This window comes from Alosa sapidissima, chromosome 10 (genome assembly GCF_018492685.1).
Source record: "Alosa sapidissima isolate fAloSap1 chromosome 10, fAloSap1.pri, whole genome shotgun sequence".
Lineage (NCBI taxonomy): Eukaryota > Metazoa > Chordata > Actinopteri > Clupeiformes > Clupeidae > Alosa > Alosa sapidissima.
Genome location: NC_055966.1, coordinates 22062666 through 22087500, shown reverse-complemented (window position 1 = coordinate 22087500; position 24835 = coordinate 22062666). Strand labels below are relative to the sequence as shown.

The 24835-nt window shown below is 43.5% G+C and overlaps 1 protein-coding gene across 1 annotated transcript in view; it reads left to right on the top strand.

The window, feature by feature from the left end:
- Nucleotides 1-24835, top strand: part of LOC121720481 (myelin basic protein-like) — a 41356-nt gene that overhangs the window by 9095 nt on the left and 7426 nt on the right. Inside the window, exons 2-3 of the mRNA XM_042106577.1 lie at nucleotides 1266-1324; nucleotides 8358-8445. Of these exons, the coding sequence (XP_041962511.1) occupies nucleotides 1280-1324; nucleotides 8358-8445 (133 nt within the window). The 5' untranslated portion in view covers nucleotides 1266-1279. The remainder of the gene's footprint in view (nucleotides 1-1265; nucleotides 1325-8357; nucleotides 8446-24835) is intronic.

Sequence of the window (24835 nt, the reverse complement as noted above, 5' to 3'; positions counted from 1 at the left end):
AAGACTTTGAAAGTCAAAGTTCAGACTTTGAAAGTCAAAGTTTTAAGTAGCCTTTTCTCTACAGAGGTAGTTAGTGAAGGGAGAACATAACAGATGCTTCGGCCATGAAATGTTAGCCCTTTGATTGATGACTGAAGCAGTTGTTTTCTTTTCAGTTTGGGAATTTTGCCACATATTCCACTGGGCCAGTCAAGACCCCAATATTGGCTTGGTTCCTTTTTATTTCATTCAAAGTTCAAATGTACAAATTATTTATTTATTTATGACCATTACCACAGAGATATGCAAGAGATGTGTCATTTCTACTCAAAGGACACGTTAGGGTCTCTTGATTTTATGGTTTGCAATAGGACCCAAACTCCTAGAGTTCTGTGTCTCTCTGTGTATTTGTTTTAATGCTTTCATCATGTCAGGAGAGAGATACTTGAAATACTTGCGTCACTCGGAGTAATGCTCACATCAGATTTTCCTCTGAAGGCACCACCAAGTGCAAGTCGTGGCATATTTCAGGTTTCATCATCAAGTTTCAATGTAATATGCCAGCCAGGATCTGTAGCCTGTGACATCCTCAGTTTCAACTGTAGTTAGGTTCAGGCATCAGTCACATCTACGTCAGACTTTTTTTTTTGTGTGTGTGTGTGGAATCATGGTGGTCAGCCTAGCCAACAAGCAAAGCAAACAAGAGTGATGACCCCACAACTTTTGGGGCAAAGCAACAAAAAGCAAAAAGGTATTGGTATCCAGGAGGTGGGTGCTCGTGAGCTTCATTTGACATGCTTAACACCAGTGCCTACTGTAGGTTCAGATCTCTCCTCTCTGAGCTCTTATCTGGTGCTTAACTTAAGGCTGTAGTTAACATCATGCTGAGTGTACATCTCACGGCAGTGCTGATAGGAACTGTTGTTCAGAAATAAATGAAGGTCCTCACAGAGACATTTGGCATGGCAACTGTTTTTGCGGTTCACTTCAAACCCTCTAATCTTCTCCTGATTGCCTTAACGTGACTCAGACACCCCAATGTGTTTAACAAGGCACAATTTGTCATGGTGGCAATACTTTGTACTCTTCTCCCCATGGTGATGGTAGTAAACAGTTCACGCTTAAGTTCCCTCATTTTGCACAAGTATTTGCATCATTTCCCCCATCTTCAGTCATTAAAATGTATTTTACACAGTTGTTTAAAAAATATTTGAATGATTAATCTGGTTAAGTGGGCCTAAGAAGCGGTTTCTAATTCTGTTTCTGTTCTATCTTCGTTCCTGTAGTCTGTGTTGATAGCATGGGACAGCACCTGCCGAAGCGTGAACAGCAAACAGAGAACAAGGTAAGGCCTGTGTTTGTGTGTGGGTGTTCACCTCAGTTGCACAATCAATATGCTGTGGTAAGGACCTCCTAAGTACACCCTCACATTTTTCAAGAGTGAACTTTGATCCCGTTGTATGTCTTTATGTGCGTTCGTGTGTGTGTGTGTATGTATGTGTGTGTGAGGGTTGGTTTCGATACCCTTGCTGAAATGTCAGTGCATTTTCAGTTAAGCAGCAGACATTCCACACTCTCATTTTAAGTTTCGAGTTTATAATTGTTACCCTGAGAACACATTCCAATTTGATTTAGCATTTTGTGTAGGCTTTGTGGGTGGGTTGGATAGACTGTAAGCTCTACAAAGAGTTGGTTGACAGACTTTGTCTATATATGAGTGGCAAATTTAATATGTATAAACAAAAAAAATGTAATTGTGAATGTAATTTAAGATTGGGGGTTTGTAGTTTTGAGAGAAGGGTGGAAGGTTTCAAAAAATGTGTTTTAGTAATTGTGAAAAACTGTAAATGCTAACTTTGCATACAATACAAAATGAGAGGATGACAGTACAAAGTTAACAGTAAGTTAAGCCAAGGGATGTATTCATTGATCCCTACCAAAGAAGTCTAACTGGGTACATTACACTCCTCTCTCACACACTCCTATTACTCCTGCTCTTTTGTCCTTACACGTTACTCGTTCCCCCCCCCCTTTTGTTTCTCATCCCCTCTTGATGTTTTCTGACAACACCACACCCCTCACCCTCCGCCTACTTTCTGGAACCTTGGGTGACTCTGGGTCGTGCTCAGCACTTTTATCAGCAGGAGTGATGCAGGGCCAGGGATGCTCGCTGGAAACACTTCGATCAGCACTTTTATCAGCAGGAGTGATGCAGGGCCAGGGCTGGAAACACCCCGTCCTGTTCATCGACGGCATTAGGCCCTGAGAGAGTGTTGCCAAGCACCGTTTCATTAGTGTTACTTAGGCCACATCTGTGGGGACGGGCGAGAGAGAGAGAGAGAGAGAGTGAGAGACAGACAGAGTAAGAGAGAGAGAGTGAGAGATCCCAATGAACAGGAGCGGTGATGATAATACCAGGGCCTTCAGAGTAGCCTGCCACACCTGCAGGGAGTCTGCACGCAAGACCATAGAAGGGCCATTATGTTTGCCAGGTCAATCCCAATTGCAAAAAGTGAAAAGAAATAATTATCCTTTGGGGAGAATTCTCATTGAATCTTGCTGACACAAAGTTTTTTGGCACAGTTCTCTAACATATAGTACATACTACGGGTAACTACACATACTCAATCTTATTAACGCAAATTATCATCTTAGTTTTTAGAAGTGTGATATCTATTATAGTATACAGTATCAAGACAATAAATGCATGTTAGTGTATATTAAAGAAGGATCTAATACTTGTTGGCAAACCAGTTAAGCTCAGACTGAAGTAGTGTGTTTGGATAAACGTAAGAGTATTTATCTCAGAGTGTTATTATACAAATTTGTCTAAAATGCTGTTCCCTTGTGAATACACAAGGCCTATTGTAATAGTAACATCTGATCTTTACTTCTGTGCTGTCCCCTCTACTGACACATCAACAATATGCTCAAAGCCAGCAGTGGTGCTAAAATGACTCTACTGAGATTAATGATGACTATAGTAATGTAGTCATTGTCCTATTTAATTATGTATTTTAAATGTGCAGAAAAGTCTTTTTGCTTAGGATTGAGGTCTGTGTTGTTCCCATCCGCACAAGGTACTCTCTTCTGCTTGTTGCCATGGAGATATGTGATGCTTAATGACAGTTATTCAAACACTCTCGCTGTTATAGCTCTCTCTCATCTTTCTATCGTGCATTAGGCCATCTCCAGTTGTGAAGTGGCCTTTTTCATCGTGTGTTAATTGAAATGGCTCAGTGGAGAGGCACTGGTGGTGGTGCGTCTAACCCGTGTCAGGTTTCTGCACACATTTGAAACATTTTGGTTTTATTTGGTTTGGTCTTTTCTTGGAAACATTTACAATCTTGTGTTTGAAAGGACACTGCTTTGAACTGTGGAATGTATACGGAAAAAAACGTACTTAATTCCTACTCTTCGACAGTTTGGCTCGTCATCATCAGTTTTCCTCTTTCATCTTAAGTAGATGATACTCCTGCCTATGTGATGCCCAGGCTTCTGTTTGACAAAGCTGTCACATTACTCCTTAAACACAGTACAACAGTACAGCTTGTAATGGAAGCTAAAAGAACCCAATGGTTATGTTGCTCAATGTTTACCTAAAAAAACCCCTCTATTTTAAAGGTCTAAATCTGCAGTGCTAAAGATAACTGGAGGTTTTCTGTTACACTGTTAGGTACACACTAGGGTGTATACAACAAGGTTTTTCCATTTCCTTTAGTTTAGATATTGGCTGGCAGGGCTGCACCGAAAAGAAGCCGCAGACTGTTTTAGCATTACCAAGTCAGGTCAGCACCACACGGAACATCTTGACTTTTGAGTCTTGTATTGCAAAATGGGACTCTTAATTGAATAAGAATAGACTCATTAAGCCATGTGTTGTTGTTTTTTTTCGTTTATTCACTTTTAGCGCCTCAGAAATTATACCTCACCCACTGTTCCCGCCTGCGTGGAAGGGCTAATGTACTTTAATGACATCAGATAATTAGCCCGCTTTGCCTTGTCTAAGTCTGTTAGCAGCTGCCTCGCTCTTGCCGAGCTTGAGAAAATCGCAGAGCTATTAAAATTCAGATAGCATTCAGATTCAGCTAGCATGGCTGCGGTCATTTGAGTACATTGTTTGGAAGCCCTGACTGAGATGTTGCTCTGTCCTCTTCCATTTTATTGGGGTAAAGAAGGGAAGATTGGGTGTCGGAGAGAGAAAGAGAGAATGAGGGACAGAAAGAGAGTGAGAGGGCAAATGAGTGTGTTTGTTGTGTGTGTGTGTGTATGTGTGTGTGTGTGTGTGTGTGTATGTGTGTGTGTGTGTGTGTGTGTGTAATGGGTGTAGCATAGGACAAGCTGCCCCTGGCATCGTAATGAAGTCTCGCTCTTATTGCCGACTGCTGCTGAACCCCACTTATCTCCAGGCTTCTTTCCCAGGTGCAGATTGAGAGGTATTACGGCTCTCCAGGTGTGAACCCCCAGGTGTAAACCCATCACTTGCTCTTGAAGTTCCCCCTGACAATCCCTGTTCACTCCATGTGCACAAACCCAGCAAAACAGTGTCTAGATTTGTATTTTCAGCCCATGTATTATCCGTCTATCTCCTTTGCCAAGACATGAATGTCATTATAAATGCATCATCATCGGCAGGCAATGAGGATAGATCAGATGGGAGGTTTGTTATTTTTCAGATGTGATGACGGCTCATTTGTTTCAGATGAATTTAAAAGCTCTGTGTGTCAACGCATCAGCAGGCACTCACAGGGAGCTGTGAGATCTCAGTAAAGGTGCAAACTAGGTCCTATGTGTTGTTTTCGTGACTGTCAGCACTCTGGAAGGTTATGACTTTATTATAGCACCTTTGGGATTGACTCAGTAATATTATTATGGACCTGCAGATAGACAGAATAATAGAGAGAGAGATAGAGAGAGAGATGGAGAGAGAGAAGAGAAAGAGGGAGCATTCTGGAGGTCACAACCTTGCTATTGCACCTTCAGCACAGAGAGATGGAACGCATCTAGTATTCTCCATGTCTTAGTAGAGAGGAGACTGTGATTGACTCTAAATGCTCAGAGGTGAGGGAGAGCCAGGTCCAAGTCCTTTGAGGATGCGGCGTAGGTGGACAGAGAGGCACAGTGTCTTCTGACATTGACAAACAAGAGCTCACTGACTAAGGGAAAGGGTGAAGAGTCGTTGAGAAGGTGGTTGGGTGGAGGGTGACAAGAAGGATTGAGAGGGAGATGAAAGTAGAGAGTATTTGCTCCATCGTGAGGAAAGATGCTGAGTCATACTTGTCATCCCCTTGCCTTTGTGGAGAGAGAGAGTGTTGCTGTTGCACATATTTTGAACTCAGAATATGATGTCCAGTCATCCTGCCATGTCATTGTGTTCAACCTCAACACCACAGTCTTGAGGCATTTCTCCTCTGAGTTACATGTATTTTAGAGCACATGCCAGATTCACCGTTGACACAACGTGTGGCCATGCAAGACCTTGAATAACTAAACAAACAAATGAATCATTAGGACCTTTCAGGTACTTAATCTTGTGATTAAAGTTCAGGCCATTTTCATTACAAAAAGTTTTGTTCAGTTTCATTATTGCGTTCATCATCAACTGTAAACACAACAATCCATTCATCTATGATGGTGATTTCCGCAGCCAAATTACTTTTTTTCTGTCAGCATTAATTGTCGTCTTTAAGTTTTGATTGAGTATGGCACATAGTAATTATGTTCACTCTCACTGAAAAATGAAGTGAGATTTCATCTCTTCTGACTTTTTATTGCTGTTGCTAAATCCATTGGAATCAGCTGTCTGAGACTGTGGGGGTGTTTTGCTTTATCAGATGTTGTTGGAAAAGTGAAAACTAACCCCCCCCAGACGAGGGAGCCTGAGACTATGTCTTGAGGCTTGACCGGCAAACAGGTGTTTTATTCATTGGTATCAAGCACCTCAACTTGTATTCACTTTGTATGGTCATATTGTTTTTTTTACCCGTTTTGGCTCGGGCTTTATCTGTTAATGCTGCTACTGCTGGAATATGTTTATGAAATCCTCAATGCAGGGTGGTGCCTGTTGTTATTCCATTAAGGTTCTCAATAGCTGTGTAAATATTATACATTTTGGACAGTTGAATGAGTGTGAACAAGTGTGTGTGTGTGTCTTTTCCTGTCTGTAGCTCATTTGCTTCCTCTCTTCACCTACAGTATGTGCAAATGACATCATCCTGTGCCAGTTTGTACTTCTTTCTTTTATTTCTTTCTGTTCATTTTGTTTGTTGTGTTGTTTGTACTCCAGCCTGCCAATGAATCTTATTTGTGGCTGGAGCGCATCCTGCTGTGTCAGGGGGATGAGAACGGTGCGGATTTGTGAACAAGTGGCCAGGGCTCCAGACGCTCTCCTCGGGGAGCTGGGCCCGGCTGCTTAAGAGACCTGGGAATAAAGCCAACTAGAGGAACAGACACCCTGCTTGCATCTCCTAAATGGCTGTGAATGCCTTGGCCACAAGGCCTAGCTTGTGTTCAGAGCACAGCTAAATTATTGGCTGTGTCTCGAAAGGTGTGCACCAAGGAAGACGTGAGGTTAGCGTGGGAGTGCGATTTAGCGCTGAATGTATTAGCAGGAACATCAAAACAAGCTGACATGCTCATCTCTTGTCTGTTGTATATCTTTTTTACCTTTTCTTTTATAAACCGTCCTCGTCCTTCTTTGGTCCTCTTCCTGCTTCTTGCTTCTGTGTGCTGGGATTGCCCTCTGCCTGTCCGTATGCAGGATTGTGGGAAAACTACAGGCCTGATGTCCATGAAACTTGGTGGAAAGGTGTAGAATGGTCCAAGGACAAACCCCCCATAACATTTTGGAGCAGATCCGACTTGCAGGCCAACTGTACCGATTTGTTTAGCTAGTTTTGCTTTTGCTTCTCATATGACATGGAATTAATGAATTCATTTACATTTATTCATGTAGCAGACGGTTTTAGCCAAAGCGTTGTACATACTGTATGTCAATTGTATTACAAGGGACAGTCTCCCGAGAGCAACTCAGGGTTAATTGCTTTGCTCAAGGGCACAATGGTGGAAGCCTGGAATTGAACCAATAACGTTTCAGGCTACTGCATGCTAGCTCAGCGCCTTAGCCTACCCTACCACCACCCCAATTCGCTACCACCGCATGAATTTATTCAATAGTATAGCATTTTAGGGCAAATTGATTGCCTAAAGGTGGTGTACATCTTCTGGTTATTTTTGTTTATGCCAACATATTTAAAGCCAATCACGCATTGAAATCTCAAGTTTGACTTAGCTACATGGCCTTTGTGGAGGTCTATGCTCTGTGAGGGCCATTCTAGTTGTTATAATTAACTTTGAACACACTTGACAGTTCATGATTTTTAAAGATTATTATCTTTGGGATGATGGAGATCAACAGGAGGGTTTGAATGCTCTCTTGATTGCCTGCACATCCAGTTTTCTTCAGCAAGCAAGCAAACGGGCATTAACAGCGTGAGTCCATGTTAACATCTGCTAGCCTAGCGTTAAGACAGCTGACAAACCTTACTTTTGTACCCCCTTTCTCCCCTCTTACTTTTTTCCTTTGAAATGTCAGGACATGGAAGGCTTTCTTTCCCAAGCAAAGATCTCCCTCCCATGGAAATCACAAGAGCCTCCCCCCGGGGAGCTCTTCCAATATGGAGCTCCAGCCTGCCACACTCATGTAATCAGGGGCTTTTGTGGTGAGCTGATGGTGTCCCCTCCATTGCGTGGCTAGTGGGATAGGAGCAGGAAGTAGTATCAGTGGTTATCAGGAGACTCCTTTTTGTTCCTTTTTCTTTCCATCTCCTCCTATTTTTCTCTCTCTCTCTCTTATTCTCTCACTTTTCGGCCTCATATTCCAATTGTTACTCATAGAAAGAGATATTGTCGTGCCCTCTTATCATGATTGATATTTCCTCACTAGAGATCTAGCTGTCTTTGCTTTCCTGCTGAGAACATCTAATTTTTAGTAAATTGGCAAGTGATCCTTATTTAAATTATTTTGATTTGATCCTGTTTCCAGTGCAACATCAACATGCGTGGACAGACAAAACACACACACACACACACACACATGCACTTTTTGTAGTAGACAGACAGACATGAAGTGGTTGGGAAAAGCAGTGACGATCTGTGAGGCATTAATGAAAGCTTTTAGTATGCCATGGGGTCTTACTGCAGTAGCTGTAGTTGCTTGCCTGGTTTCTAAGGCTAATGCAGGTGACACAGTAAACAAACCGCTAATTGCTGCTGCCACACATTCAGAAGTGTGCACCAGCTAATAAAATGTCCTCACTGTTGCCATGGCACCTCCTCTTCCTGTTATTTATGCCTTATTCCTCTCTCTCTCTATCAAGCCTCCCTCACCAGAAGCAGAAGCAGAAGCAGAAGCAGAAGCAGAAGTCATGAACCCAACCGAGACAGAAACCCAGGATGAGGTTTTTGGTAAGACAAGCTTTTCCAATATTTAAAAAAACTGTGCAACATCCCTTAATGATTGGCATGAATAGTCATGCTGGGATATATATACATACCCCATATACACAAAAAAAGGTGACATAGACGTAAACACCTCTTTAAATGGCCAAAGTCTCCAAGGTATTGTGCACTTGCTTGTCACTTACTTCCATAATCTACAAGGGGGTAAGAGATACGAGAGAATGGTTCAGCAGGCCCATCAGGCTGCATTATCGCCCCTCAACAGAGGAGGGCATTGGTCAGTTTCCTTCCCTCTCCTCCAGCTCCTCTGGCCACAGCCCCTTGGACTCAGCTGGAGGTTTAGCCATCCATAATGCAACGGTCCATTGAGGACATGATAACCCTCCATTGGCTAGGGTGGGGTTGTGAGCTCTTAACGGGCAGATGATGATGTTCACACGCAAGGCAGGTCTGTGAGTGGACGTTAGAGATGTATCATCATCATTCCCTCACATAGATAAGGGCTTTTGTGAATGCGTCTCAATGAAGCAATCGCTGTGTTTGCAGAACGGAGAAACACATTGAGGCTTTTACACAAGAGCCATTGAGTACACATTTAACTTTGAAAGCATGGCAAATTAAGAGCTTTATTCTTATTCTTTTTTTTTTTTTAAAGAAAATCATCAAGGCCTTTGCAAGATCAAGGAGTCTGAGGCACCTGTCTCTGTAATTGCCTGCTGTAAAAGCTTATAAAAACTATAAAAGTGTACAGATGAGAAAGTCTCCCGAAGATGACAGTGAAGGTTAACAGGGGGGTTTGCTCTCTCCACTGGAAACCACATATTTACCAGGAACCCCTGGGAACTGTGCACCACATTCTCTCTATTGCAAGCACCTCTTTGTGTGTGAAATTTTAAGCATCTTAAGGGGATTTTATTACAAATGCTTTGGTATGATATTTTTTTTGTTGTTGTAAAAAGTAACAGTTGTATTGCTTGTAGGACATAATCACCCAGAAATGACTCAGTTCAGGGATCAATGTGATGCCATTATGAAGCCCTGCTCTGGTTATCCTCAGGGATCATGTCAGCCCTATGTGATTGATGATTGGATGGTGCAGCCAGCTGAATCTGCCTCACTCTGTGCTCGCTCTCGCAGCGTTATCCTCGTGCTGCGAGTCTGAATGGAAACTGGCGCCAATTAGTTTACTTTGTCTTGCTCTACCAAAAAAAAGTGTAATTTGCTCTGGAATTGCCCCCCCCACCCCCTTCACCTTGGATGGTTATCAATTACAGCGTACACTTATCCACAGGCCTGTAACTACTGCAAAGGTACACCTACTCCACTCCATTCACTGCTGTATTTCAACTGAAAAAATACGAGGTTTTGTTGGAAGCATCCGAGGCTGTTTTTGCCTCAAGTAGCAAACGTTGTGCTGTGTTCAGCAGTGTGCTGTGTTCAGTGCTGATTCTCCATCCAGAGCCTCCCCCACTGCTGGGCTGCTGGTTTTTAAGGTTATCAGGGGCAAAGCCGCCTCTGGGTGGGATGATCAGTCCATAACAACATGGAGCAAATCATTTGCATCAGATGGCACTGATTAGGTCTGTACTCGGTCTCTTGATAATCTAGAAATTGAATGACCCCGTATAAGGAGACCCTTGTTGTCTTGATGACAGCCGACTGCACTCTGCTGGGGACCTGCAAGGTTCAGGTCAGGAGCAGAAGGCAGATAAACAATGGTCTCCGTACACACAGCCACACGCAGCCCTTCGGTTTTAGAGATTGTTTTACTGATCCAGGATACTCTACATGATGTTGCACAGACATTTATTTGCTTGTGTGTAAGAGTGTGTGCATTCATGTGGGGGTGTGTTTGTGTAGGTGTGTCTGTGTATGGAGGGGGGTTGGTGGTATATGTGTGTTTGTATGTGTGTGTTTGTGTGTCAGTGTACAACAGCAGGGCAACTTCATAAGCAAAAGCAAAGAACAGTAAATAAGTAAAGTTTTGGAACTGGCAACATTTGGTGCATTTTTGATGTCATCCGGAAGTTGTTCCAAAGCTGAACCGCATAGCAGCTTTTGCTTCATCATTTACCGTTTAATTCTGCAGGTTTTGCGAACAAATATTTCCTCTGTGAGTTGAGAGTTCTGTGTGTGCTGCTGAGGCATGTCTGATAGGTAATTAGGTCCCGTTCCATTTAATGATTTATCTAGAAGCAGTACTGCTTTAAAGTCAATTCTGTGACTTACTGGAGGCCAGTGCAGGGCCTTTTAGTATTGGTGTAATGCAATCAGTTTTCGTGAACACCCTAGCTTCTGCATTTTGTATTGCCTGAAGCTGTTTGATAGTCTTATTAGGAAGACCTGTGAAAAGTCCATTGCCGTAATTAACCCTGCCGGAGATAATTAAATGTGTTTTTCCAAATCATCTTTTGACCTAAGACCACTGTTTCTGAGGTGGTAAAAATCTGATGTGGGTGTTAAAATTTAAGACCAAGATTTTTAATAGCCTAGTATCATAAGCCCTTTTGCATTCACAGTCACACACAAACACACACACACACACACACACACACGCAAGTATGTTTCTCAACAGCCCTCGAGGTGTGAGAACAGTAAGGTACTGATAGGTGCTGCATGCTGTCAGCACAACACACAGACCCATATACCTCTCCTCCAAATACACTCATGGCTGTATCATAGAAGGAAGAGGATGAGGACAGAATGAAGAGTGAGAGAGAGAGATAGATAAAGAGATAGAGAGAGAGAGTTGACAAAGATGAAAGCCCCTGCTCCTACCTCTGTTCCTGGTCCGCCCTGGTTGCCATGAACACCAAATCAATGGAAAAGCCATTTTCACCGGGGCACATAGAGGATATGGCTATTTGCAGGATGGACTGTGCCTGTTGGGAAGCAAAGAGGGGGAGTGATAGAGAAAGGAGGTGAGAGAGAGAGAGAGAGAGTAGGTGGTGGGGTTGATTAAAGGGTGATTGTTCCGCATTTGTTATTGAGAGGTGACTACCAAAATTAATCACAGGATGATCTAGATTGCATCCCGATGCCATTAGAGCCCACACACAGAGTGTGTGTGTGAGAGAGAGAGAGCATGAGTGTGCATGTGTGCACGTGTACATCTAATGATAAGTGAGCTGCTCTGCATTCATCAGAGCAATTTTCGCTCTCGCTCTCCTATCAGGTAACTCGCTCCGCTAATGCCCTGGATAGCATGTATTGGGTGGCCACACCCAGCTCAAGAACATTCAGATTGATCTCTAATAATCCTGTAACCAACACCTGCCATTTACATCCCAGCGTGTGTAACACTAGGCTTTGATGAGCACTGGGAACAAGCAGCGGAGCTGAATGTGTAAACAGGTGTCGCTGTGCACTGCCTGGGGTTTCGTACAGAGCCGAGGTCCTTTATTCTGTCGCCTCACAATCTGCAGAAGAACAATAGGTATTAGAAATCAATCATGAAGAAGCCTACTATGGAGAATGTATTTGGGCTATCCATTTCTGTTTCAGACTCTGGTGTTCAATAGGATTTCCTTTTTTTTGTGCGTCCTGTGCCTAAATTGTTCTGTGGGCTCACTGCAAGCATGAGAAATTTAATATAAATGGAATCTGCAGGCTTTTCTGTAGTCCCCACCAATATTTGCTTTTATGAACTTGAACAAGTTCATGTACCATAAAAGTATATTGTCATCTAATCTTATACATATTTCAGTAAGAATCCTGATTCCATTTCAGCTTAGCTGCACAGATACTAGTCTGATTGGCCCTGAGACTTACCCTGGGTAAGTGGCTTACTGGCTGTTTGTGTGTACACTTTATATATAGATTTCACACGTTTGTCTGACCTCCTTTGGGTTCTCACATCTTCAGTAGCTGGATTTCTATTCCATAAAGGTAGCCTATTCAAGCTGTGCCCCGGTAACATCTCGGGAGAATCGTGAAACATTACCTGGTCAGTAGATATGGCTTTTTGGAGATGGTCTTTGCCTGTTGCTAGACCTTCGGCTCAGTATTTCCAGTCAGGATTTTCTTTCTTGAATGGTCGAAATGCAAATTAAGTTGAATGCCGTTTTCTATGTCTTTGCACAACAGAAACGTGTCTGACCTGCATTGCGGCGGCCTCTCTGCCTATTAAAACATCTCTTCACTTTCTGATTTGAATGGAAACGCTTCCAACACGCTTGTGTGTCGCATGAAAAATAGGCGTCGGTCCGCGCCTCAAGCCACGTCTGAGACGTGCGTTTCACGCAGGCAGTGTGCAAGGTTTAACCTGTTAACATGGGAGCCAAAATAAAAACGGACACGCCACGCAGCTGACACGCTCACGCCAATGCAGCCAGTCTGAATCAGCCCTAATCAGCCCTAAATTACCAGTAATCACTTGCAGAGATGGACCCTTTTTGAGAACCATGCAGCAGGTCTCTGACAGACGACCACCTCGTTAAAACAAAAGAGGTGCCACTGAGGACCTTGCCACTGTCAGACGAAGCACAATGACTGGCCTCATTCATATTTTAACCCTTGCATGCTAAAGTGACTCTCTAGCTACCGTGCTCCCTTGCCCTGTCAAAGCAATACAGCCCTGCTGACCTATGAAGTATAATCATGGTTATTTGAGGAATCCAGGGTGAGCACCAGTCTGTTAAATTGGCCTCAGTCATTGAGGCTTGAGAAATGTCTCTGGACTGACAGCGGGTGGAAGAGGTCATTTTTTAATGCTTTAGATGGAGATTGGGTGGCCGGTAATGGGCACTACAGTACAGAATAGAGTACAGTCTGTTCCAGGGATTGTGCGGTTGGGCCCCCACGTCTTTGGTTTGGTTAATGGACTACCTGATGGAATAGTGTTATCAGCGCTTAGATTCTTTAGCACTTTAGCTCTGTTATCAGAGAGAGAGAGGGAGAGAGAGAGACAGAGAGAGAGAGACTGTTGTGAAGAGGGAAATAATCGACCACTCATCTGTGTCCTTACCTTAGAGGAATAGGTAGGAGTTTTATAAGTCTGTGGTCATATTGGTTACAAATGTGTGTTTGTGTGTGAGTTTGTTCTTGACTGTGTAGCATTCAGATGTGTTCTTGTGGACACACACACACACACACACACATACATGCCAACAATGATGTAGCTGCACTTGTGTATGGAAGTGTTTAGTACTTGATATGTTTGAGTTGTCATCAGCGCTCCATTCTGCCTCTGCCTCGCCTTGGCAGTTGGAGCGTTAAGGGCCCCCCCGCCGTCCTGTCGCTGGGGCCAGACCAACGTGTTTGCCATGCCGAGCCGCTCCTGCACTGGGCAAACACACTTCCCTCCGATCAGTGTCCTCTTAAAAGCCCATTAGGAGTCCATTATCCCCGCTGCCTTCACCCGTGTGCCAACTCCACACTCTCCAGGGACTCCATTGGCCCCTACCACGTTACCTTTACCCTCCCTAAGAAATGCAGGGCACAAAACTATGGGAAGACCCTTCTCTGCAGACCTAGATACATCAGCAACTTAAGCTCCTCTTGGGTTGTTTGGTCAACAGACCTCCCCTTTCTCCTGAACGTGTGCCCATAGAATGCCCCAAACATGCCCACAGCAGATTCTTTTGTCATTAGCTTCACGATGCGCTTTCAGCTACCCAGTGCCACACAATGTTCCAGCCTGTGTGCCAACCACCCTTATCCCCCCCTCTCTGACGTCAGAAGAAGTGGTTGCCTGCTCATTTGGCCCATCGTATGGCATCTAACGAGGCAGGAAGGAGAGAGAAAGGGAGACAGAGAGAGAGAGAGAGAGAGTGTTCCACATGTGTTTATCTGCTAAAAGTGTTTGCCCCCCCCCCCCCCAAAAAAAGCAGGTTTTATAACCTGACTGGGATGAGTCATGTTGGGCTGTCCTTGGCTTTTTGTCCATTCATAGCATCATCTGGGGTCAGAGTATCTTCACTTACACAGTTGGATGTAGGTGTTTGTGCACAGGGTAGCGAGTACTTTGTTGGGCATTTACAGTATATACAGTCTATGGTGTTAGATCTTTGGGCTGTGATAATGAGCAGCAGTAGAAAGGAGAGTCCATGGAAGTTATGCAGCCAAGGACACAATATTGGTATTCTCATCTTGGCATGCTGGTGAGATCAAGGTTTGTTCTCACGTGTCAAGGTAGCATGGCCTGTTATCAAACCCAAACCAGGCCCTCAGGGCCAACGTGTTTGGAGGGTCCGTTAGAATACTATGCTATTTAAAAAGCGGCAACTAATGGGGAAGTGGGTTTTGAATACAAATGCTATAGGCTATAGACGTGTAGATAAAACAGTAGTTTCTAGCTTATTTGAAATTTGCCATTTTAGTAAACAAAATGTGTCTTAATATGCACACCCAAGTCCCCTCAAGAAAACTCAGGGTACTTTGAACAAAGTCTGCTGTTTTCTGCATAACGCATTTAAGGCTCCTTCTGCGTGAGCTGTGTTGATGTGTTTTTCATTTTGTCTGAATCCTGACCCTCTTCTGGGTTTCTCTAATGGGTTTGTGCTTTGTTGTGGATGCAATGATTCTACAGTGGGGTATTCTGTTAGGCATCTTCGCTCATTATCGTTAGTAGAATGGGCTTGCTCTCCCTCTCTCTCTCTCTCTCTCTCTCTCTCTCTCTTCTTTCTCTCTGTCTTTCTCCCTCTCTCTCTTTTACTGTGCTTCTCTGTCCATTTATTTCACTTTATCTGTTCATCTTCTTTCCACTTTACATCATTTGGCCATTCCTTCGCTCATTACTAATATTGTTGAGTGGTTTCAGAAAAAAATAAAAGCTGACTCACAGTAGCAGACCTCTCATAATTGGATCTGGGCCTTGTCCTTTAGTTACAGCAACCAGTTACGTGTCAGAGAGGAAGAGGATTGCACTAAATGCTCAGGCTCAAGCTCTGAACACCGTGTCTGTATGAAGTCCTAATCACAGCGACATTTGGGATCATATGAAAGCTATACGCAAGGCATGCTAATCAAGCTAGCACTACCCCGACCCTGCTCTCCCTTCCCTCGCTCTCTCACACTCTACTTTACTCCACCCATTATCTGCACTTTCATTTGATACTGATATCCCAGAGGTGGATTGACTGATTTTGAGTTTAATCATAGTCTTTCATTAAAGAGAGGCTTGTTCAGAAAACCACTGAACGTCTCTATAAGGCTATAGATTCAGGTACCGGTAAGTAAACAACTAGCCGATAGGCATGTGCAGCAGGTTCACAACATTAAACTCTATTGACGTTGGTCAACGACATCCTGGTCTACGGAGAGGAGAATGACCTTATCCTAAACACTGACAAGACCAAAGAAATAGCACTGGATTTCAGGAAGAAACCTCCCCCTCTACAGCCTCTTATCATCAAAGGGACTGAGGTGGAGACAGCTACAAATTCCTGGGACTGCAGGTAGATAGATAGATAGATAGATAGATAGATAGATAGATAGATAGATAGATACTTTATTGATCCCCAGGGGAAATCAAGGTTACATCTGACCTGAGTTGGACTCATAACACCACAGCAAAAAAAGCCCAGCAAAGGCTCTATTTCATCAGGCTGCTCAGGAAAGCTGGTCTGAACCACCGCCCCCTCACCCAGGCCTACAGAGGACTGTTAGAGAGCATCCTCACCACAGGCATCACTGTCTGGTATGGTACCACCACACAGGCAGAGAGGAAGGCTCTGCAAAGAGTCATAAAGATGGCAGAGAGGATCATTGGGACAACACTTCCGTCCATGGACTCTATGTTTGTGCAGTGCTGTCAGAAAAGAGCAGAGAGAATCATCAGAGACTCACTCTACCCAGCTCACTCTTTGTTCAGACACAAACACTGCACATACAATCTGAGACACAGCAGAGCGGATAGCATCATCACCCACAGAACACGTTTTTTCAATAGCTTCTTCCCTGCCACAATCAGTCTGATGGCGAAACAAAACTACTGAACATGTTAAAATAACTCACACTACCTCACTCAAACTGACATGTGCAATATGTGACATCTGTGAAACAGGATTATGTGTCTTAATTAGTACTTGTATTTATTGTGTAAATGTTTTTTCTATATATTTATTATTGTATTTATCTTTTTAATATAGTGTTTTTACCCCATAGTATTGACTATGAGAGCACCGCACAAGAGTTCCAATGTGTCTGAACTGTTGGTTTGTGCACAAATGGCAAATAAAGATCCTTGACCTTGACCTATTTTTTACCTCAGACAAACAGACAACTTACTTCTTGAAGATCCCAGATGATGTTCTGTCCCATTCATTTGTTTGACTGAAGGCATAATTATAATAATTTTACTGACTATAACTACCGATAGTCTAATGTTGGCAAGAAAGAGCTCAAAGGGATTATGGACAGGATAAGACAAAGCAGAGCTGATGATGAAATGCCAAAACAATAATTAATATGTCGACAGGAGCAGCAGACAAGACAGACTGACAATGATAAAAATTAGCAAAGCATTTCAAAATAATAATCCAAGGTTCCACAGATGAAAGCTGAAACCAAGATGATTAAAATGTCACCAAGATAAGCCAGCAAATGTATTAAAGGTTGTATCAGCGATTGCGGGGTAACGTCACTTACAGAGACATGTTTTTTTGACGGCCTGCTTAATGGGCAGGCAGCTAGCAGATCGTTAGTAAAGATTAGATGAATGTGAAAATTTATGTTTGGGCCTTTTTTGGGCCTGAAATCGCTGATACAACCTTTAAGCTTGTGATGAGATGATGACGTAATTAGCTCTTTTCCTTGATGAGGCTCCGTGAGATTCTTCCATCAGAATAGGCTGCCACAAGCAGCTGTGGGATATGGGTGTGTTTAGATGGGCACTGAGGTACTTTTCTTCCTGTCCTATTACGTCTTCTCGTCTCACCTTCATGTCGACTAAAGAGGCAAAACAGAGAGGGGAGCCGGGGCTGCTCTAATGGACTGTTAATGCCCTGGCTGCTCCTGAAATAGGCTACTATGACAGTGTTTCCCACAGAACACAGTAACACAATTGAAAGGTTGCTGATGTGTGGATGCAATTCATAACGTTTTCTACATAGTTAAAATAAAGGTTTGTACTTCTCCTTGGGACAAGCACTTTTGAATTTTGGAAAACACTTTTCCATTTACATTGGGATTTTGCAAACATTCAGTTTTAAGAGTCAATAAAATGAGCCCTTCAACTTCAAATTTGCGCAGCATGGTCACGATGCTAAGCGGATTTAATAGCAATTTAGCCAGACGTCTTCTATGCAATGCTTCTATGTGGCAACAACAATCCTTCAACAATTGTGAATATTTTGTTAAATGCACATGCAGAGATGGGGCAGCGGGCTACGAGAGAGAGCGGGGCGGGGCAAGGAAAGGCTGCGTGCGTAAAAAGCGCAGCTCAATGGCAATGCAAGGATTTGATCTTATAATTTTAATTAAATTAAACATAGAATATTAATCTGTGGTGGCCGATTTTTATTTTGTGGCGCCCCGCCACAGATTAGTCAATGTATGGGAAACACTGGATGAGCTGGATGTAGCACAGAGCATGTCTATATCATCTGCTCCTTGTTGTCATCCTTCACTAAAGTAGTGTTGCAGCTAGACCTCAAAAGCATGTGAGGACAAAGGTGGTTCAGGTCTGAAAATATCCCCATGTCTTGTTTTTGTTTCTTCACAGTAAAGATGTTGGAAGTACCTGTTTGGCCTTGTGTGTGTGTGTGTGTGTGTGTGTGTGTGTGTGTGTGTGTGTGTTGTTTTTTTGTACTGTTTATCTTGACTTTCTTGACAGAAAGAGGGTACCTTTAAAACTTTGTAAATATAGTGGATTGATGGGTGGAATAACATTCACTGTTTGGGATCTAAAAATGTTTTATTGTGTCAAGATTAAAACTGCTCCCTTGTGAACCCCTGGGTTTAACATATTTCTGGTGTTGACAATTGTTGAGAATTTGTTGTTGTTGTTGTTGTTGTAGTGTGTAAGTGAGGATAGGAGCAGGCTTCAGTCAATGTGTACCTTTCTAAAGAGAGTTAAACGTCCCACATACTCGAAGCACCCGACCAGTAGCGCGACAATGTGACGTCACAGAATACCATTTATACTCGCGCGTGGTGGTCGCGACACTAGTTGCAATATTCTCCTGAACAGAGGTGTCACTGTTACAAGCTGCAGTAAGAAACACTAGTAGCTAGCCTCTGTGATGGTACTTCAGACTTTTGGTTGATAATCACAACTACCATTACCATTATCATCTAGTTTCCAAGGTGTGTGCACAGGTAGATAGATAGATAGATAGATATATAGACAGATACATGTAGATAGATAGATAGATAGATAGATAGATAGATAGATAGATAGATAGATAGATAGATAGATAGACAGATACATGTAGATAGATAGATAGATAGACAGATACATGTAGATAGATAGATATATAGACAGATAGATAGATAGATAGATAGATAGATAGATAGATAGATAGATAGATAGATAGATGTAGATAGATAGATATATAGATAGATAGATAGATAGATAGATAGATAGATAGATAGATAGATAGATACTTTATCCCGAGGGAAATTTTAATAATTTAAACAGTTTAGTTAGCTGACTAGCTAGCTAGCTAGCAGTAATTTCCTGAAGTGGAAAGAGATTTTGTTCAGGCCTTAATAGATATCCTTTGTTTGAAAATAAATCGTTTCTATTCTTTCCTCTTAACTCATTGAGTGCCAAAAACGTAATATTATGTTTTTAGCTTTTTTTTTAATTACGAAACTAGACACTCTAACACACCTTATATGTGATTTTGGGAACTCTGATTACTGGAAATGAAATATATCACGATCGAAAACTCATGAAAACGCACAATCTGGACATTTTATCTGGACATTTTATCATAACTCGGTTACCGCTTTGGGTCGAATTAGTGACGCATGCACGTCAGGTCAAAACCAGGCCATTTTCGTGGGTCAGTAAGTAAGTAACAGGCAGCACTTCATATTTCATGAAAGACGTTATATCTCCATTTCTAGAAAAAAACAGCGGTTTTGATGAAAACTAGCCACTGTTTAGCTTGGGATTTCTCAGGAACAGAGGCGTGTAGAAATAGACGGTTTGCACCCACCGAGAGCTTAAAGTCTCACCTTTTAAACGAGCCATTGTATGTGTTCATAGCTAGAACACAGAATATGCTGTGGCTGTACAAAAATCATCAACAATGGTCTAGATTGCTGGCACTCTAGGACAAAGCTCCCAAAAACAGCTTGGCATTCAATGAGTTAATTCCATGTGTTGCAACTCTCATTGGTATCTTTGTTAACTTATCCAGCAAACTATTAAAAATTCACGACTGTTACAAAACACTGCAACTCTCGCTTGCCCTCGAACTAGTCCATCTTCCTGTTTCCGCCTTGTTGCGCTCATCTGAAGAAAAAAAAATGAGTAGTGCGCGACCTCGTGCCAAAGATTGTTAAGGCGGAGCAAGATACTTCGTCGTAGTTCATGTCTATGGGCGCGAAATGGGGATCGAATCCTGTCTGCATAAAGAGGCGTGTCGATGACGTATTGACGAGCGTAAGTTGCAACCGGCCAACAGCAGCGGCACAAATAACCGGCGCACACCTGATATAAGGTTGATTTTCTCCAGACTGGATTGCTCAAAAATGCTAAAAATGTACCTGAAATGTTCAGAAGGGTTTGAGGATCATGAAAATGTGCCCGAAATTCACATTCCTAACTCTATAGAACCAAGACCTTAGCATATGTGGTGAAATTCTGAGCTATGCCCATAGACTTCAATGGAGCAGTCGCTGCCTCTGCTCTGCATAAAGGGGGATTTTGACCCCCCCCTCGTGCGATCCGGGTTCCCGGAAGTGGCTCCTGATGAAATATCTTGCTCCGCCTTAACAATCTTTGTTCGTGCTACCCAAGGGGGCAGGCGAACGTTCGGAGAGCGTAGACACTATGGCTGATCTGAGGCTAAATAGTAGACCAGTTCACCTAGCCATCCCATTGAAGCCCATTCAATGTTGGCGCCACTTTGACATCAAATAACGTTACAGCTGAAGCGTTTTAAGCCTCTATATGAACTTTTTCTATTTTCGGAGTAATACAACATTGTGTAATTGGTGTCATAACCTCGTAACTGACTTAACGGCTGAGTAATAAACTTTTTTCCGAAATCAATGCTAAAGTGACGTAATGAGCATACAATACAATGAGCATACAGGAGCAAAATAATCGCATTCTCTGGATAAGAACAAAAGCATCGGAGCACATTTCTGCAAAGTTTTGATGGATTGACAGTAGCCTAGGCTATGAATGTGGCGAGTGCTGTTTATACTGTATGACATCACCTTTATCTACGAACAACTAGGACATTTAGAACAGTGTAGACATGGTGGTAACGAAATAAGTGGCTACATACCCAATCTCTCGGTGCAGCTATCACAAGAGTTACACGAGTCAGTCTACGTGCCTACATTACATTTACGTCCCCTCAGCCTGCGCTGAAAGCCTCGTCGACCAACAGGAAACGGTTGAAATTTGCTTCACCCGCCTCGATTGACGTCTACGTGATGACTCTGTCCATATCCTTTACTGTCTATGGTGCTACCTGGCTTAAATCTTGGCGCGCCAGCAAGATCTACGTCATTTTGACGTCACGTTGTCGCGCTACCGGTCGGGTGTGTCGAGTATGTAGAAGCCCTTAGAGTGCTGGCCTGAATAGTCGGATCAAGTCAAGTAGGAGGGAGGCCGTACCATGCAGAAGTTTACTTTTTATTTGCACAGACACGTTTCGGCGTTTCATTTGCACACTGAAGAAGGCATGCGCCGAAACGTGTCTGTGCAAATAAAAAGTAAACTTATGCATGGTGCGGCCTCCCTCCTACTTGACTTGTTGTTAAGTGTGTGTGCATGTGGGTTTGTGTCTGTCTGTAAGAGAGAAAACACCAGTGAAATCACATTTACCCATAGGGTTTGACACTGAGCTGGAACCATAGTCATCCTGAGTGCATAGATACACACATCCTTATCCCCCACTCTGCACATTGTAATTACTGCTGCTGGTCTGTGAACATTCGCCTCCTGTTTTCCTGGACATGGAAATCGATCTAGGCTGTGTCTCTGCTGAACACACACACAGACCCGGCCGCCAGCCCCATCTCTCCTTCCTCCTCGTGCTCCTGAAGGAGTCTTATAAAGCCCCCCGTGCTTGTTTCGGTTACCGTAGCTACCACGCACTGGTACTGGCCCAGTAAGACGACAGCACATCGCCTCGGCAACACATCGCCCTGGCCGCTCAAAAGCGTATATTGTTGGAGAGGCAGGAGTGATCAGTGCCCCCAGTGTTCTAGGCTTTGACACCATTGTTCTGACGCACCCTCCCTCCCTTCTTCTCTCACTCTCTCACTCTTTCTCTCCATCTCTTATGCTCTCTTCTCACTCTCTTCCTCTTTCTCTCAGCGGAATTTTATAGTGGTATCAAGATTAGCTGAGTTAGTGTTGTATGTTGTATGTCAAGTATCTATAGCTAAATTCCATACATAGCTCATTCAGTGAGGAAAATGTATAATGTATTATAAAATGTCTTTTACTCTGGTATGTATGGTAAGTTATACTTCAAAGATCAGAAGAGGTGTAGTCCAAGTCCAGGTTTAAGGAATTCAAAATGTCTGTTTGCTTTCCCCCCACCTATGCTGCACGGTGGATGAATCCCTATCGCCCTGTCATCCAGCTCAGCACCTCAAATTGAGATAATTAGCGGGAAACACTCTCCCCAACGTGGGCTTGCAACCCCTAGTGGACAAACAGAACTGATTGGACAGTCTGTAATTAGGCAGACTCCTGCCCTGTTGAGCGGAACTGACAGCGGCGGAGTGTCCTCAGGGTGTGTCCTCATCTAAAAGGCATTGCGGCTGGCACATCTCTTCTCCTCTGAGATGGACCTCTTCTCTTCTCTTCTCCTGTGAGAGGTGTCAGTGGTAGACGTGGCATGTTAAATGTGTGTGTGTGTGTGTGAGAGTGGGAGCGGGGGTGGCATGTGTATGGTAGTGGAGGTTATTGAAGCCCAAAGCCCACGTCCAGATGGTCAAGGTAAGTGACCTTGACCATCAGGACAGACAGTAAGGGAGTGAGTGTGTGTGTGTGTGTCTGTGTGTGTGTGTGCATATGTGTAAGAGAGAGAGAGCGAGAGAGTCATTCACTCATGAGTTTGAACAAGACTCCCATCCTGCATGCGCATTCATTCCATGTGCTAGTGTTTAGTCTACGTACCAAAGAGAGAAATCTTTCTATGCCCACTGCGCAATAATGCCACCATGGCTGATGATGAAAGGTAATTATTTCATGCGCGGGCTTGCTTGATGAAGTTGTAAGCATCACGGCACTGCTTATGACTTTACTCAGAAGCCGGGTTGGCGTGTTAATGCCCATGCTGGTTTCTCTGCGGCTAAGGAGCACCCGGGACGGTGAGTTAATTATGCCACTGGGAAGACACAAGACGGGAGCCTAATCTCTCAATGGCAGCCTGTCTTTACTGGATTCCAGCTGGCAAGCCATTTCCGACATTAGTCATGTCCAAGATGTGTGCAAGTGTGCTTTGCAAGTTTGTGATTGTATGTGTGTGTGTGTGTGTGCATGCGCTTGTGTTTGTGTGTGCGTGTGTGTGCGTTAATGTGTGAATGTGTGTGTGTGTGTGTATGTGTGGGACGGTGCATGTGTTACAATGCAGGGCGGGACTGGGTTGCCCATTTCTGTGTCCAGGCCTAACAGGAAACGTCTGTCTCTGCAGCAGTGATGACATCTCACTGGTTGTTTACTCTCCCATCTCCATATAGTCTCAGTGTTCTTTTGACAAACTTATTCAGTTGGTGATGACATGCTGCTCGTTCTCTCTTTCGACTGAAAGCAACCCCCCAAGCCTGCCTGAGTATTTAGTGTGTGTGGCTGTGTGCATTCAGAAATATCTTGCTAAAAATGGTTAGCACGAGCACCCCTTCAAATCATGTCAATTAGAGAGGCTATTCACCATGAAGAACTCAAAACAAAGGCAGAAATGGAATTAAAATTACTTTGTGAGATGTGAAAAGGTTCTAGAGACGAGGAAAATGCAGCTCTGTATAATTGAAAGGAACAAAAGCTATTGTTGGCCAGTGGATTTATTCCTGTGTAGCTTACAGTTGCCATTGTTTCACAGCCATAGCTGTTGAGAGGGATGTGGCTGTTGTTCGCTCGTGCTTCACCGGGAGCTGCCATATCTCACATTCTCTGTGACAGTCTGAGGGCAGTGTGAGTGAGAAGTACACACACACACACACACACACACACACACACACACACACACACACACACACATTTACTTGGCACACACAGTGGCTATGGGAACATGGCAACACACACACACACACACACACACACAGAGACGCAGGAGTGCTGTCATATGGGACAAAGCTCTGTATGAAAGGCTGGGCATCCATTGCCCTGCTCACTTCCTTTTCTCTGTCTGACCCACTCCATTTACCTGCAATAAGAGGAAGAGGAAAAAGAGGGAGCGAGAGGAATGGACAGAGAGAAAGAGAGAGAGAGAGAAATGGACAGAGAGAAAGAGAGAGAGAGAGAAATGGACAGAGAGAAAGAGAGAGAGAGAGAGAAATAGAGATCTGTTGCTTGTGCCACTTAGGTGAATAGAGGACAGCTGACGAGAGAGATTTGAAAAAAAGAGAGCTTGGTACAGCAAATGCGGAGAGAGTCAGAGAGATGGAAAGAGTTGCTTTTTTATGTTTTGTAGTGTGCTCACACACTCCCAGCCAGCGTGTAAACACATGAATGTGAAGCAGCTCTTAGTGGTGCGAAGCCAGAGACTCCATCATGGCTTGGCAAGCGGAGCCCTTGCACAGTGCTGAGCTCAAGCACATTGCTCTACTCTAGAGCCTCATGCTGGTGCGGAGATGCCAAAATGCAAGATTCGAACGAAATAAACATGAAAACAGACACAACACGCCGTGTGTAATGAATGCCAATGACGGTGTTTTGAAGTTCAAGGAAACCCCAGGAGAAGTTAAACATCAAGGGGTTGATTTTTGACAACTAAAGGCATTTTAACCAAAACCAAATTCATAATTCATTACAATCAAATGCGAGAAAAGCATTTTTTTTCAAGTCCGACGTTGTCTATTCTCTACTACAGATTTCATGGTCTCTCCTCTCCTCTGTTGTCCCCTCCTTTCCTTTTGTCTCCTCTCCTCTCTTGTCCTCTCCTTTCATTTCCTCTTGTTTCCTCTCTTGTCCTCTCCTCTCCTCTCTTCTCTTCTCTTCTCTTCTCTTGTCCTCTCCTCTCCTCTCCTCTCAGTCCTTATCTGAGGGAAGGAAGTGACCCGGGTGACAACATGGCTGCCGCTGTGGAACAGAGGG